This window comes from Nicotiana attenuata, unplaced genomic scaffold (genome assembly GCF_001879085.1).
Source record: "Nicotiana attenuata strain UT unplaced genomic scaffold, NIATTr2, whole genome shotgun sequence".
NCBI lineage: Eukaryota > Viridiplantae > Streptophyta > Magnoliopsida > Solanales > Solanaceae > Nicotiana > Nicotiana attenuata.
In genome coordinates, this window is record NW_017673283.1 from 37,009 (window position 1) to 49,888 (window position 12,880).

The following is a 12,880-nucleotide window of genomic DNA, read 5'->3' on the forward strand; positions in this document are numbered from 1 at the left end:
CCCACCCCACACACACACACAAAAACTCACCCACCGAAAGAAAAAGTGAGAAGTTTGTGGCAAGGAATTATTTTCCAGAGGAGAGACAGATTTTCTTTATCTAAGAAGCTCCTCTTATTCAGGGAAGCAATTGGGAAAATCCTGGCACGAGGTCATAGCCGTGTTCCTGTTTACTCTGGACATCCGAAGAACATTATTGGACTTCTACTGGTTTGTGTGAATTCAGATCTCAAAATATTTCATTTTCTATGCCTCTGTTGGCGATTTAATAAGAATCATCTTCCCTTTTTGCTTCTACGGGATACAGGTAAAAAGCCTTCTCACGGTGCGCGCTGAGACAGAGACCCCCGTTAGTGCTGTTTCCATCAGGAGAATGCCTAGGTACATTATCTGTTGATTTTTGATGTGGGGTAGCTGAGAAATATATATTCTCACTCATAAATGTTTCAGGGTACCAGCAGATTTGCCTTTGTATGATATTCTCAATGAGTTTCAAAAGGGGAGCAGTCATATGGCAGCTGTAGTGAAAGTAAGCAAGAAAAGCTACAACCTTTCTTCTGATCCAGCTGTTGAAAATGGCAGAGGAAACAAATTTTGTAATGGGGACTCACAGTTAACTACACCATTACTGTGCACGCATGATGAAAAATCAGGCACCATAATTATAAATGTTGATAAGGTCTCAATGCAGAATCAAGAAGCTAAATTACACTCTTTGCATCAAAATGGTGTAGCAACGAATAAATCAACATATCTACCAGAAGATATTGAAGAGGGGGAAGTCATTGGCATCATTACGCTGGAAGATGTTTTTGAAGAACTCCTTCAGGTAATCTGCTTCTTCATTGTCTTCCCAATGTGTACCTTATGGAATATCTTATTGCTTGCAACTAATTGCAAGTTCTCAAGTGAGGCTTCTGAACATCCTGTTCTCCCACCTCTAAAATGGGTTAAAAATCATGAATTGTCATTATCTAACTTTACCTTTTTATGAAAAAAAAAAAAATTTCACTATCCAATTAGACTTATCTTCCTGTTGCTGAATGCTTTTTTTCCAACTTTTTCAATATCTGAATCTACATCCTACTTTTGACTGGATTCTTCATGGATGCAGGAGGAAATCGTGGATGAGACTGACGTCTATGTTGATGTTCACAAAAGGTCTTAATTACTTTCTAAGTTGTCTGTTTTTGGATGATAAATAGTGTTCACTGTTATAATGGTCACTAGTAGCATTGCTGTATGGTTCTAAGTTGTTGACTTTCTCTTTTTGGTACAATCTGTACTTTAGAATACGTGTAGCTGCTGCAGCTGCTGCTTCATCCGTTGCTCGAGCACCGCCTGCTAGGAAAGCGACAGGTCAAAAGGCTTCGGTAAGTCTCAAACAATCTCTTCTGATATTACCTCATGTAGAGATGAAGTGTTATTGCATGTTGGAATTTTTTGTCAAATCTCTATCACATTAGTGTACGTGTTCTGTGGTTCAATGAGCAAGGTCTAAGATAAAATTGTACTGCTATAATATCATAAGTCAATTCTCAGTGTGCATTCTTTGATGTCTAAACAAGAATTGTTTATTGAAAATGTATTTATTTCCTTTTCTTTGGACTATGCTGGTTGTTGCTGCATAAAATTTCATGCTTTTGTAAGTTAGGATGAGGTGGAACAAAATTTATCACACAATCTATTACATGTGTGTGATGTAATGTCATAAAGCAGAATCTATCTTTTTCTGAAGGACAATTTCTTAGTTCTCATTTTTATTTGTGCTTGGTTATAATGAATATCAGAGAGTAAAACTTTTACTTCTTTGTCACAGTGCTCAAGCTAAGAGGTGTGGGAAAATACTAATTTGCTTTTTGTTGTTTTGATAAATCAAGTAAAGATACTAATTTGCCTTTGATGACCAAATTGTTTACCATTCTATGAGTTGTGATAGAAGCTGATAGAGACAGAGGGTCTTTTGTTAGATATCGTATAATTTCAAAGTTACACAGGCATTAGATTCAATAGTAACCAGTGGAAAAGAAATTTCTGATTCAGCATATTCTATGCTTGAATTATTTGTCTTCAGACTATGTTTGTTCATTATAAGAAATCCAATGACAAAAATTGAAAAGGGTACTAAAAGTGACGTTGCTCATTGGATATCAATATAGGCTTTCAAATAGGGTATTGGAATGCTGCTTGAGCGCCATATTTGGCGTGGTATTGCAATTTTACATTCTTCTTGATGGAATGTACATACATAACTTAGGATCTTCAACAGCACGGGTAGAGCTGCATGGTTTGAAAGGAGTTTAATTGAATCCCTTTTGTTAGAAAATAAAATAATACTGTGCAAATTGGGGAAAAACAATTTTTTTTGGGTATATATATATATATAATGGTGTGTGTGTGTGTGTGTGTTTGTTAATCCGCTTGACGTAAAGGAAGCTTCTAGTTTAGCAGCAAAGGTGGCTCAAAAGGTGCTTTAGGTCGCAAGTTTGAATTTTAGGTGTGACATTTTTGCATCTTTTGAATCTCCTTGTTAGAATTCTTGGCTCGGTACAGAATTGATCCATGGTGTCTGATTACTTGCTACAGCTAACTTGTCATACATTTTATTGAACTTGTCAGGGAGGGCAAGCAAAGCAAGGACGGACGCAAAAGAAGTCAGTTGAGGGATGATTCCACGAAGATAATGGGGAGAGGCCTTTCTCTAGCACTAACATGTGGTTTACCAAGCGTAAACCGAACCATGCAGCTGTAGTCTGTATAAAAAATTTTGTAGTCATTTTCAATTAATCAGGCAATGTAAATTGTTGCAGTTTACACTATTTGATACTCTTGTTTTCTTCAGCAGAGATATAAGTTGTGCCCCAGTTACTGTAAATGTTATGATAAGCAAAGGTTAAAAAAAGTGTAAATTAAGCAATGTCTATATTGGAGATGCGGGGTATCGATCCCCGTACCTCTCGCATGCTAAGCGAGCGCTCTACCATCTGAGCTACATCCCCAGTGCTCTACCTATCTGTTACACTTGACACATAAGTACGGTGGCAGATTCATATTTGGCATTTTTGTATGGATAAACTGTCCACTTTTAAATTTCGTATTTAATTAAACACTGAAACATAAATTAAAGCAGAGGAATATTATTGTAACTACTAATATAATAAAGATATTAAATTAACAATTTCTACTTCAAATTAAGTCATATCGTGGGCATTAAATAGGACGAAGAAAATATCTTTTGCCTTCAGAAAATCAAGGTGCAGCTGTTTCTTTTTTTTTTTTCGTTTACGAGAGTTTCTTCCCTTTTTTTGGGAAAAGACGAGGAAAAAAAAAGATTTGACTAATAGCTAACGTTACATTTTTGGGATCAGTAAACGTTTGTGTACCAATTGATCACTGATCGATAGCGGGTTTCTTAGTTGTTTCGCATATCTTTTGGTAGCAAAAAGCGTCAGATAGGGCCCACAGCGGGTGTTATAAAATGGGCCCCAGCATGCATGGAATGGGTCATTAACCCAATCAAAAACCCCGCCACGTCAACTACCCAAAGGTCCAGAGTCGTCCATTAAATGTACAAGATTATCCTCGGATAAATTCTTAATTGACAAAATCATCCGTTCCTTAGCGGCATAGGTCTCCTCCACTCCTATCGAGGCGGATACTACAAATACAAATAGGACTCGCTCTTTCGCCTTCCCACACTCTCTCTACTCTCCCCTACGGTACGTCCCACCTCTATATACTCATAATTTTGCCGCTGCTCTATCCCAAATCCCTGAATTTTCCACAAGGTCAGAGATTTGACTTTTTTCCCTTCTTATTTTTTGATTAATATGATAGTCTCTTAGGGTTTAATCTGTTTTTTTTTTGTACGTGTAATATGTAATCTAAGATTGTGAGCTTTTGATTGTTTTACCCTTGCAATATGTAAGTCTCTTAGGGTTAGGGTTTTTCTTCTCTTTTAAAATTCATACTCTTCCTATGCGTTAGAGAATTTTATAAGACTATAATATATGAGCGGTGATAGAGCAGAATGGATGCCGAGGATCTATATAGAACCGAACTAGTTTAAGGCTGATACGTAATCAATTGATCTGATTTTGAAATATTATTTGTTTATTGCCTTTTTTATTATCAATTCAGTTATTTGTGTTAAAAGCGTTCTGTTATTTTAAAATCTGTGTGTTTGCTACGTTGTTTTGTGGCACTGACGTTTTCGTGGTCTTTGCACACCTTTTGTTGTCTTTTTGAGCAGAATTACATCCATAGCTGTTGGAGATGGGATTTAAGAAAGTTTATAAGGCATTGCAGGAGATTTTTCCAGAGGTATGATGATATTTATTTTCATTTAAGACTCATCATATGCTCAGTTTTTTGTTTGGGCTTACAGTAAAGTGGCACAATTTTAGCATGCGTGCGCAGCTTTGCACTATCTTTAGAAAAATGTAAAACATCAATTGCCATTTGAAGACATCAAATGGGTTCTGTTATTTTTGGGATGAACGTCCAAACTTGTTTTAAATATCTGTTTCCCTATGAAATTATGTTCCGTAATCATACAATTGGATCAATGTTACTCTCTTTTTCCTCGTTTAGTTCCAATTTATATGAAACTCCTTTTATTTTGTGATATCCAAAATGTCTGACACTGTTCTACTAATAATACTATCCTATACAACTTTCACAAGTTTCTAGAATTTAAGTATGTTTAAGAATTTAACTAATCACATTTGAATGTTGATGTTATGTTTCTTCATCGTACAAAATTTTCAACTATTATTGTTAGCATTTTCTTCTACTACTGCTCGATTGGTGTAGCTTAAAATGTGTCAGTGGTAGTGTGGTTGTAAAAAACAAATTAGCAACATCATCCCCCAGGAGTGTAGTTCCCATTTATCTATGTTGAGTTTAGTTTGAGATTTGTTGCAAAATGAGTACCAAAAATAGCTACAGTTATGACACTCTGTTTCCTTGATTGGTCAGGTTGATTCTAGAATTCTTAGAGCTGTTGCTATTGAGCATTGTAAGGATCCCGACACAGCGGTCGAGGTAGTCCTTAGTGAAATTATCCCCTGTTTGTCTGAAAGAAATAAGCTCCCGTCAGCTTCTTCTGGAGAGACTGGAGTTACTGTTAAATCATCTGAAGGTAATGCCTAGCTTTGGTGAAGCAACCATCTTTCTCTGGTTTAATTTATACGTAAACCTGGGTTCTTGAAATGGAAGCCCTTTTTATTCTTTGTTAGTCCCTTTATCAGACTGAAGTATATTTTATTTCCATTATACTGCCTGCCTCAGCTGCAGTAGATGCTAATGGAGCTCCACATACCGATGCTGCTCTTCTTCACAAAACAAAGGATTTAGATGAACTGCAAAATGGCTTGTCATTCTATGATGCTAGCTGTGGACATCATCAAACACTTGAAGATACCGATGGTGAATCCCTTCAGCATTATCATGATGCTGTTGGTGGAGATCGTACAGTGCTTGAAGGCAATCGAAGTAGTACAGCGGTCTCCAGGGAGAAGTGCGATAAAATCAATGTCAAAGTTAATGCTGACGAGTCATGCAAAGTTATATCTGTCATGTCAAATGCTGAAGATAGTCCTAGATATGATGTTTATGAGAAGTGTGGACCCTCCCTCATCGAAAATGAGGAACGTGCTCAGTCTGCAAGTCTTGAAGCAAATCCTTTCAAAGTAAAAGATGATGGAACTGAACTTGCATACAATCAGCTTTATCAGCCTACGGAATGTGTTGTTTCGCATAATACCCTTGAAGTGACTGACAACTCACCTTCTGATGATTCTACTGCTCTTATTCGCAAAAAAATAGTATCTTCAGTAGACAATCTGGACATGAAACATCCTGAGAGTCAGCTAGCTTCCTTGAATGCTCAAAATTCTACCTTGAGTGGTTCTGAAAGTAGTATAGAGTTGGTGGTTGCACCAGATGCGTGTGACTATGAGCTAGAGAAAGCAGAACTTAATGATGCCATCAATGTTACATTTAATAATGATTTGGCTGGTGAAATGCTTGTAGATGAAGTAGAGTCTATGCCAAATCCTGTGGTCACTGCATCTGGTCAAATCTGTAGCGTTGACCTTCTTGAGGATATGATCACAGAAGCCAAAAGTAACAAGGTACTCTTTATATATCTTTTTCACACTCGTTTACCAAACAATATGGACGATTAACATTGGCTGTGCCAAATGAGTTATTATACTCTAGGGTGTGACCTAGTGGTTTAGTGGTAGAACCACGAGGTCTTATGTTCAAATCTAGGTGATTCTTTCCTATCTGCCTAAGCCTTGGTAGGAAGAGTCACCCGGTACTTGTGCCAGTGGAAGGTAGCATGTCCCGGGTGGAGTATTGAGGTGTGTCAGCTTGCCCGAACACCATCGTCATAAAAAATGTTTTTATCCCGCTAGTGTAACTTGTCTGTGTTGATGTTGGACACCTTGGTTGTGCGAAGTTGGGAGTATTAGCTGCTTTCAAGTGGAAGTCAAAAGACCTCTTACGCATAGTTCAATTGTGCAAACAGAGTTGTTTTTCATGGTTTCTGTTGTGGATTATATTTGTTTGTGCTTATCACAGTGAAAATTTGTTGTTGCTGCTTATCTATGTAGAATGTTCATCAATCAAGTTTTACAGCTGCAGATGCAACTTGCTGTTCTTTCTGGTACAGCAAACTGTTATCAGGTGTTTAGTTCATTGGGATAGGCAGCATTAGGTAGTGGTTCATAATGAATGCTTGATCAACTGCTTAGTAGTTTCTGAGATTAGAATCTCTTTGTCATGCAAATAATCTGTGCAAGTAGGTCCCTACCCCTTGTAATTTGTTAGTCAGTTCCAAGTCCTCTTTAGCTTTGTAATACTTTGGCATGGGGATCAGCTTTGGCTTGTATTTACAGGTTACTGTTGGATAGATGTCCACCATGTCTAGAAACATCTCCGTGTTTACTTTATATTCAGGCCCTGATACCTCCCAATCTTATCTAAAATTCATGGAAGTTGGAACAGAAACAGAATAAGCGAAGGCCTGTTTTCCTGAAATATGTTTTGAAGTCTAATAGGGGAGGTTAGCAACTTTCTTGGGAAATTTCTGGAAGTCTAATAATTAAAACTTGGTGCAGAAAACATTGTTTTCGGCTGTGGAGTCTGTTATCTGCTTGATGAGAGAAGTTGAACTGCAAGAGGAAGCTGCAGAGCAGGCGAAACAGGAAGCTGCTAAGGGGGGACTGGATATGCTTCAGAGGGTTGAAGACCTGAAAGAAATGCTACAACATGCGCAGGAAGCAAACAATATGGTTGCCTTTCTCTTCTTTGGCCCTTTGATATATGATGGTTTAGATCTTTCATCACTCGTAACCTAACAACCACGTTGCACAATGTTTTCTGCAGCATGCTGGTGAAGTATATGGCGAGAAAGCCATCTTAGCTACTGAAGTTAAAGAGCTTCAATCTCGGCTCCTCGGCTTGGCAGATGAAAGGGATAAATCTCTTGCAGTTCTTGATGAGGTGAGGGAATGTTTTAATCTTTGTTTATGAAAGTGAGGAGCTGTACAAGAGACTCTGTAAGGAGAGAATCTTATGCAGTCATCGCGACCTCTACAAGCTGAATGTGCAGACAGAATTGCTAGTTTTAGCGGATGATCTTTGTTGTGTTTCAGAGTTGGATTTTTTTTTTTCCATTTTTTTTCGTTTTCTTCTAACACGATTTTGTTCTACTATTTTGATTTATACCTGCAACATTTAAAGGGCGACTGGGCATGGACTTTGTCATACTAATATTGCATTTAAATGTATGAGCACTTCCTTTTGTTCTTCAATAACTGTTACTTGACCTCAATATAAGGTATACTAGATCTTGATGTCTAGTATATGCTGAATTGTTTCTGAAACATATAGGTCTGGACTGACACAACAAGCTTACATATTGGACTTGTTTCTGATAAGCTGGGAGGACATGAGTTAAACACAGGGAAATCTAAACATTCCGTTTTAACATTTGTATTTGTACGTCTGTTTGCATGTTCAGTGATACCCTTCTCCGTCTGTCAAAGCTTCTGTTATTCTAGTTCGATCCTGCATCCCCCCCCACCCCCCATCCCCAGCAACCCCCAAAAAAAATACAAGGGAAGAATAGAGTGGTTAAGCAGGAGCTTTCAACATGATATGGCACCTTTGAAAGGTGTTCTTCCTCCAATAGTCCAGTGGATAGAGCACGTCTTTTCCCTTGTTTTGCCTTTTTCTAAACTTTTCTTGTTTCATATTGCTGGTTCTATGGACCTGAGTGGTAGCTTTCACATGGATATCAAGCTGCCAAACCACAGATGCTTCTCTTGTACTTATGGTTCTCTCCAAATAGAAGAGAGGTGGATGTGAATAGTTGTATGATATGCTTCTTTAACCTGAAGTTCGAAGTTTCCTTTGTGTAGATGCATCAGACACTTGAGGTGCGAAAGGCTGCAGCTGAGGAAGTAATGAAAGCTGCTGAGCAAGAAAGACTAGACAAGGAAGAGGTCGCACGCAAAGCACTTACTGACCAGGAAATCATTATGGAAAAAGTTGTGCAAGAGTCAAATATTCTGAAGCAAGAGGCAGAAGAAAATGCTAAGGTAATGAACCTTGCTACTTAAATGGATTTTTACTCTGCATGGGTCTTCTGAAAAAAGTTCTAGTTTAGTGATTTTATCTTCTTGTTTGTCTGTTGCACAGTTGAGGGATTTCCTGGTGGACCGCGGGCGTGTTGTAGATATGTTGCAGTAAGTGTTCCTTAAATTCTTTAGGTCTTTTTTAAAAATTTCCTTTGATATTTATGCTCTCCTAACGGGGAATTCTTTTGCTGGAAAAATGTCGAACTGTGCTTGATTGGTGGCATGCCAAGATAAAAAAACAGCTGTCTGATTCAGGCTGGTTTTTACTTGATACATTCAACAGCAACTAATATTTAACTTGTATTGGGGGAAAACCAGCTGTCCAAATAAACTTTTATTCTTGTGTTATGATCTGAGCAAAAAAATGAAAAATTCTTTTGAGCATTACTTTTGATGATAGTTTGAATTAACTATTGATGATAGTGTGTATTACTTCTCTCTCTGTATTGCCCTTTCTTTTTTTAGTTTTCCCCCTTTACCCAGATCCTATGCCACTGTAATCGCTGTACTTGCTAATCTTTTAATCCTTTAAGACTCAATGGATATTGTTGCAACCTTTTGCAGAGGCGAAATCTCTGTTATATGCCAAGATGTGAGGTTGTTGAAAGAGAAGTTTGATGATCGTATTCCTCTAAGCAAGTCTTTATGTTCCAGCCAAACTAGCTGCATCTTAGCCTCATCTAGTTCATCTTTGAAGAGTATGGTTCCAGATCAGGTGGCTGACCCTGCAGATTTGTTGGATGCTCCAGAAAAGGTGGATACAGCTTCTTATCATGAGGAGGAGCACAAGGCATCTGAAGATGTAAAGTCGGTGATCCATGACAAGGATCTTCTAGATGATGAATGGGAAATGTGTGACAACCGCGAGTTATGTATGTGAATAAGTGGTATATGCCGTGACTAGTATAGAAAAACCATTGACTGCTTGCTTCTCATCTATTAAATAAGTTTCTTGGTAGAAACTTTTTTGGAATTCAAGTTTGTTATGCCATTTTGCGATGGTGGTTGAGAGCTATTTCAAACCTGAAGTATCTTATCTCGATTTTCAAGTATATGTACAGAACAAGTATATAATAACAGCTTATATATAGAGAAGTACATCATGATTCTAGTCAAGTTTAGCTTTATGGTTTCAGCTTGAAAGTGTTGTTAGCCTTGTGCCGCTTCCATCTATCAGGAATGCAGGGCTATGAGTCAATTTAGAAATTTTCACCTACTGTACTGTTTTTCTTTCCATTTTCCTATTTGTCACTGCTGGCAAGTGACAACGTTAATTTAACCATGCCACATCTGCATAAATTTTGATTAACTAATGTCATCAGTCCAGATTGTTATTGCGCATGCATACCTCGATTGGCTTCCAAAAGTTTCATATGAAGGGTTTATTTTAAGATCCTAAATGACCGAACTTTGCATGAATTGTTAAGAATCCAACAAGTACGACATTGATTTCTATTAAGGTGATGGGTCTTGAATACAAGAATTCGCAGTGTGCCCTGACAGTCCGCCCAAGGTCTAAATAATCTCATTATGGAATTTTTACCTCCTGTAGTAAAGGTTGATACCTTATTTATTTTAAATAAATACCCTTTTAAAAAATTATATTCCATAGCTACCTTTTGATTTTTATAGTCAAATAATAAAACACGCTTTGATTTATTTTTCTCTCTCATTCTTTCAGATTTTTCTCCACCCTCTCTCTCTCTCACCACCGGTCTTTCTCCATGAACACAACCATGCATGGAGACCAGTCTTTCTCCATGAATACAACCATGATTCTCCAATGATTCATCTTCATTGTCGAAATCAAGCCCTAGAGAGAAAGCCCCAATAAAATTCACGACTAGACGAAAGCAGCTTTCCAATATGTACCAATACGTCCAGTAGTGGCCTTTAAACATTTGGATCAGAAGATACAGAATAAATTGGGGCTGACAATGAAAATTTCGTATAGCTATGTTTAGTGGTTGAAGAGTCTGTTTAGAAATTAATGTCTTATGTTTCGTATCATTGTCAGAAATCTGACATAGGGTAAATTGGGGCTGACAATGGAGGTTCAAAATCTGCTATCGACGAGACGACATTAGGGTTATTCTTGAACAAAGACGACGGAGTTTGGGGCAGAGCAACTTGAAGAGTCTGTTACCTTTTTTTTTCCATTGTATTTCAATGTATCTTGCTGTATTCTAAGTATTTTATTGTATTCCTTGTCTTTTTTTCCATTGTATTTCAATGTATCTTGATGTATTCCATGTATTTCATTGTATTCAATGTCTTGCTATATTCCATGAGTGTATTCATATATTTTTTTTAATTAATATAATTTATGTATTCAGATGTATTTATGTATTCAGATTTATAATTGAGTTTGTTAAGTTATATTAAGAGTCTATTTGTGTTAATTGATTCACTTTCCGTTTAAAAATAGCTGAATAGACTACGATTTACGCTATTTACGTTACTATATTCACAAATACATATCGTGAATACCGTCGAATACAATAATTGTCTAGCTGTACTTCTCTGTTTCACACCGAGTTTTGCTACTGTATTCATGAATACAGTAGCTTAAATACATCGAATACACTCTAGCAAAACTGAAAATATAGCTATAGTAAGTAATATAGTAAATGATAGCTATAACTAGCTAATAACCACTAAAAAATAGTGGTTTGTGATAATTTCTCTTTAGTTATGAACTATTCGTGTCTACTTTTAAGATATTTCGGTCAAATAGAGTTGCCTTTCTTGCTCTCTTTTGCTTTTTTCTTCACTTTTATCTAACATCAGTCATCTCCACCAGCATTAGTCTATTTGCATTAATCATGGAACATCAAATCTTACGCACAAATTCTGCTTCACATATCACTCAACTGCGTATATATTATTACTAAAAGATAAATCAATCATTTAACTACCTCTTAGTTCTAGTCCAAACTAGTTGGGGTTGGTTATAAAATCTGTTGGATCAGTTTTGTTTGTCTTTTTTTTTTTTACATCCCAATACTAAATAATTTGTCTTTTTACAGAAATTAGGTGCTATTAGTGAGAGGTTCTCCTTATCTTGTACTTATCCATACACTTCAGTAAGTTTCTATTTTGACTCTAATGGTAGAATGTCTTAGATTGTATTCCTTTTCTAAACTAAATTGTAAAACTAAAACACATTGTAAAATAGTGGGACATTATTGGTTCCAGATCATAGCATTAAAAATGTAGGGAAAAAAGCTACTTGTCAATTTAAAATAAGAAAAGTTTCCTCGAGTATTATTCACTCATAGGCTTTTGGTATATATTTTACATTGTACATGTAATTTAGTCTCTACTCCTACACAAAAGTCAGGGCTATACCACCCCTCAAAAAGCTATAAATTGGATCCTCACTCTGAATCATCTGAGTATTTTGGTACCTCGAACTCCATACTGAAATCCTCATCACGAGAACTTAATCATGCACACTACTAACAATTAGGCTTATTGCAGCGGTTTTCCTATCTATTGCAACGATTTTGGAACCATTGTCATAGACAGTGGCGGAGTTACGACACCCCTTTGCCGGAAAATTATACTATATTGCTAGGTAAATCATGGCTCTTCCACTAGTGATTGACCCGATTTCTAGTCGTGCCAACAGAGAAGTAGAACTGTACATCTCCAGATAATGTAAAGTCTTGCCCTCTGCTCTCTAACTTGCTTCGAGCATCGTTGCATGGATTTGATCTTCGAACCTCTTAATGATGACAATGAACTTGCAAGAGCAGCCATATATATATATATATATATATGGAAGTAACAATTATGTATATATAGCTCTGAGTTGAAGAGGAAAATTGTTTGAGGAGTGTTTAGGACTTGAAAATATATATAAGGGAAAGAGAAGATATATGAAAGGAAAATATGTGGTGAAAGAAAGAGTAGAGAGATGGAGTTGGTCCTACGAAGAATGCATGGGACATAGGTTTAACAAGGGCTTTGTCTCTTATCCAACCCCACAATGAAAGAGACTTGTTATCAAAATTGGAATAATGTTTCTGTCTTGTCCGATCCCTCTATTATATTGTATTGGGTACCCTACCTTAACCTCTCTATCATACAGGTTTGCTGTATCCAGAATAATAATAAGATAACGTTTTTCGTACTCATGTGAAATCATTCGAAAGTCCCATCAATCCGTATACCATTATTTATTGTCATGTTATAAAATAAAATATGTTATTTGATGATGT

At 36.8% G+C, this 12,880-nt stretch overlaps 3 protein-coding genes and 1 non-coding gene across 5 annotated transcripts in view; 2 read left to right on the forward strand and 2 right to left on the reverse strand.

Annotated features, from left to right (window-relative positions):
* The window catches only part of LOC109215937 (DUF21 domain-containing protein At4g14240-like), a 6,962-nt gene extending 4,101 nt beyond the window's left edge, over window positions 1-2,861 (forward strand). Inside the window, exons 8-13 of the mRNA XM_019380062.1 lie at window positions 123-210; window positions 308-381; window positions 451-829; window positions 1,115-1,161; window positions 1,292-1,373; window positions 2,620-2,861. Of these exons, the coding sequence (XP_019235607.1) occupies window positions 123-210; window positions 308-381; window positions 451-829; window positions 1,115-1,161; window positions 1,292-1,373; window positions 2,620-2,670 (721 nt within the window). The 3' untranslated portion in view covers window positions 2,671-2,861. The remainder of the gene's footprint in view (window positions 1-122; window positions 211-307; window positions 382-450; window positions 830-1,114; window positions 1,162-1,291; window positions 1,374-2,619) is intronic.
* Window positions 2,862-2,926: 65 nt separating this feature from the next.
* On the reverse strand, window positions 2,927-2,999 carry TRNAA-AGC. The gene has a single exon. It is a non-coding gene; the product is annotated as a tRNA-Ala (tRNA).
* Window positions 3,000-3,611: 612 nt separating this feature from the next.
* Window positions 3,612-9,770, forward strand: LOC109215936. Of its 2 annotated transcripts, none has more exons than XM_019380061.1 (9): window positions 3,612-3,719; window positions 4,253-4,323; window positions 4,981-5,143; window positions 5,293-6,137; window positions 7,131-7,304; window positions 7,399-7,515; window positions 8,436-8,615; window positions 8,716-8,762; window positions 9,219-9,770. In XM_019380061.1, the coding sequence occupies exons 2-9, from the start codon at window positions 4,276-4,278 to the stop codon at window positions 9,532-9,534; spliced, it is 1,890 nt and encodes a 629-aa protein (XP_019235606.1). In that variant the 5' UTR covers window positions 3,612-3,719; window positions 4,253-4,275; the 3' UTR covers window positions 9,535-9,770. The 2 variants fall into 2 exon arrangements, with proteins under 2 accessions (XP_019235606.1, XP_019235605.1); XM_019380060.1 differs by having other exon boundaries at window positions 3,615-3,788.
* Window positions 9,771-11,870: 2,100 nt separating this feature from the next.
* On the reverse strand, window positions 11,871-12,508 carry LOC109215935. The gene has a single exon (XM_019380059.1). The coding sequence runs from the start codon at window positions 12,417-12,419 to the stop codon at window positions 12,273-12,275; it is 147 nt and encodes a 48-aa protein (XP_019235604.1). The 5' UTR covers window positions 12,420-12,508; the 3' UTR covers window positions 11,871-12,272.
* Window positions 12,509-12,880: the final 372 nt, after the last annotated feature.

Coding starts and splice junctions, on each gene's coding strand:
- LOC109215936 (XM_019380061.1), top strand. CDS start 4,276: ATGGGATTTAAGAAAGTTTATAAGGCATTGCAGGAGATTTTTCCAGAG. Junction 4,324..4,980: donor TGCAGGAGATTTTTCCAGAG/GTATGATGATAT, acceptor TTGATTGGTCAG/GTTGATTCTAGAATTCTTAG. Junction 5,144..5,292: donor TACTGTTAAATCATCTGAAG/GTAATGCCTAGC, acceptor TGCCTGCCTCAG/CTGCAGTAGATGCTAATGGA.
- LOC109215935 (XM_019380059.1), bottom strand. CDS start 12,419: ATGGCTGCTCTTGCAAGTTCATTGTCATCATTAAGAGGTTCGAAGATC.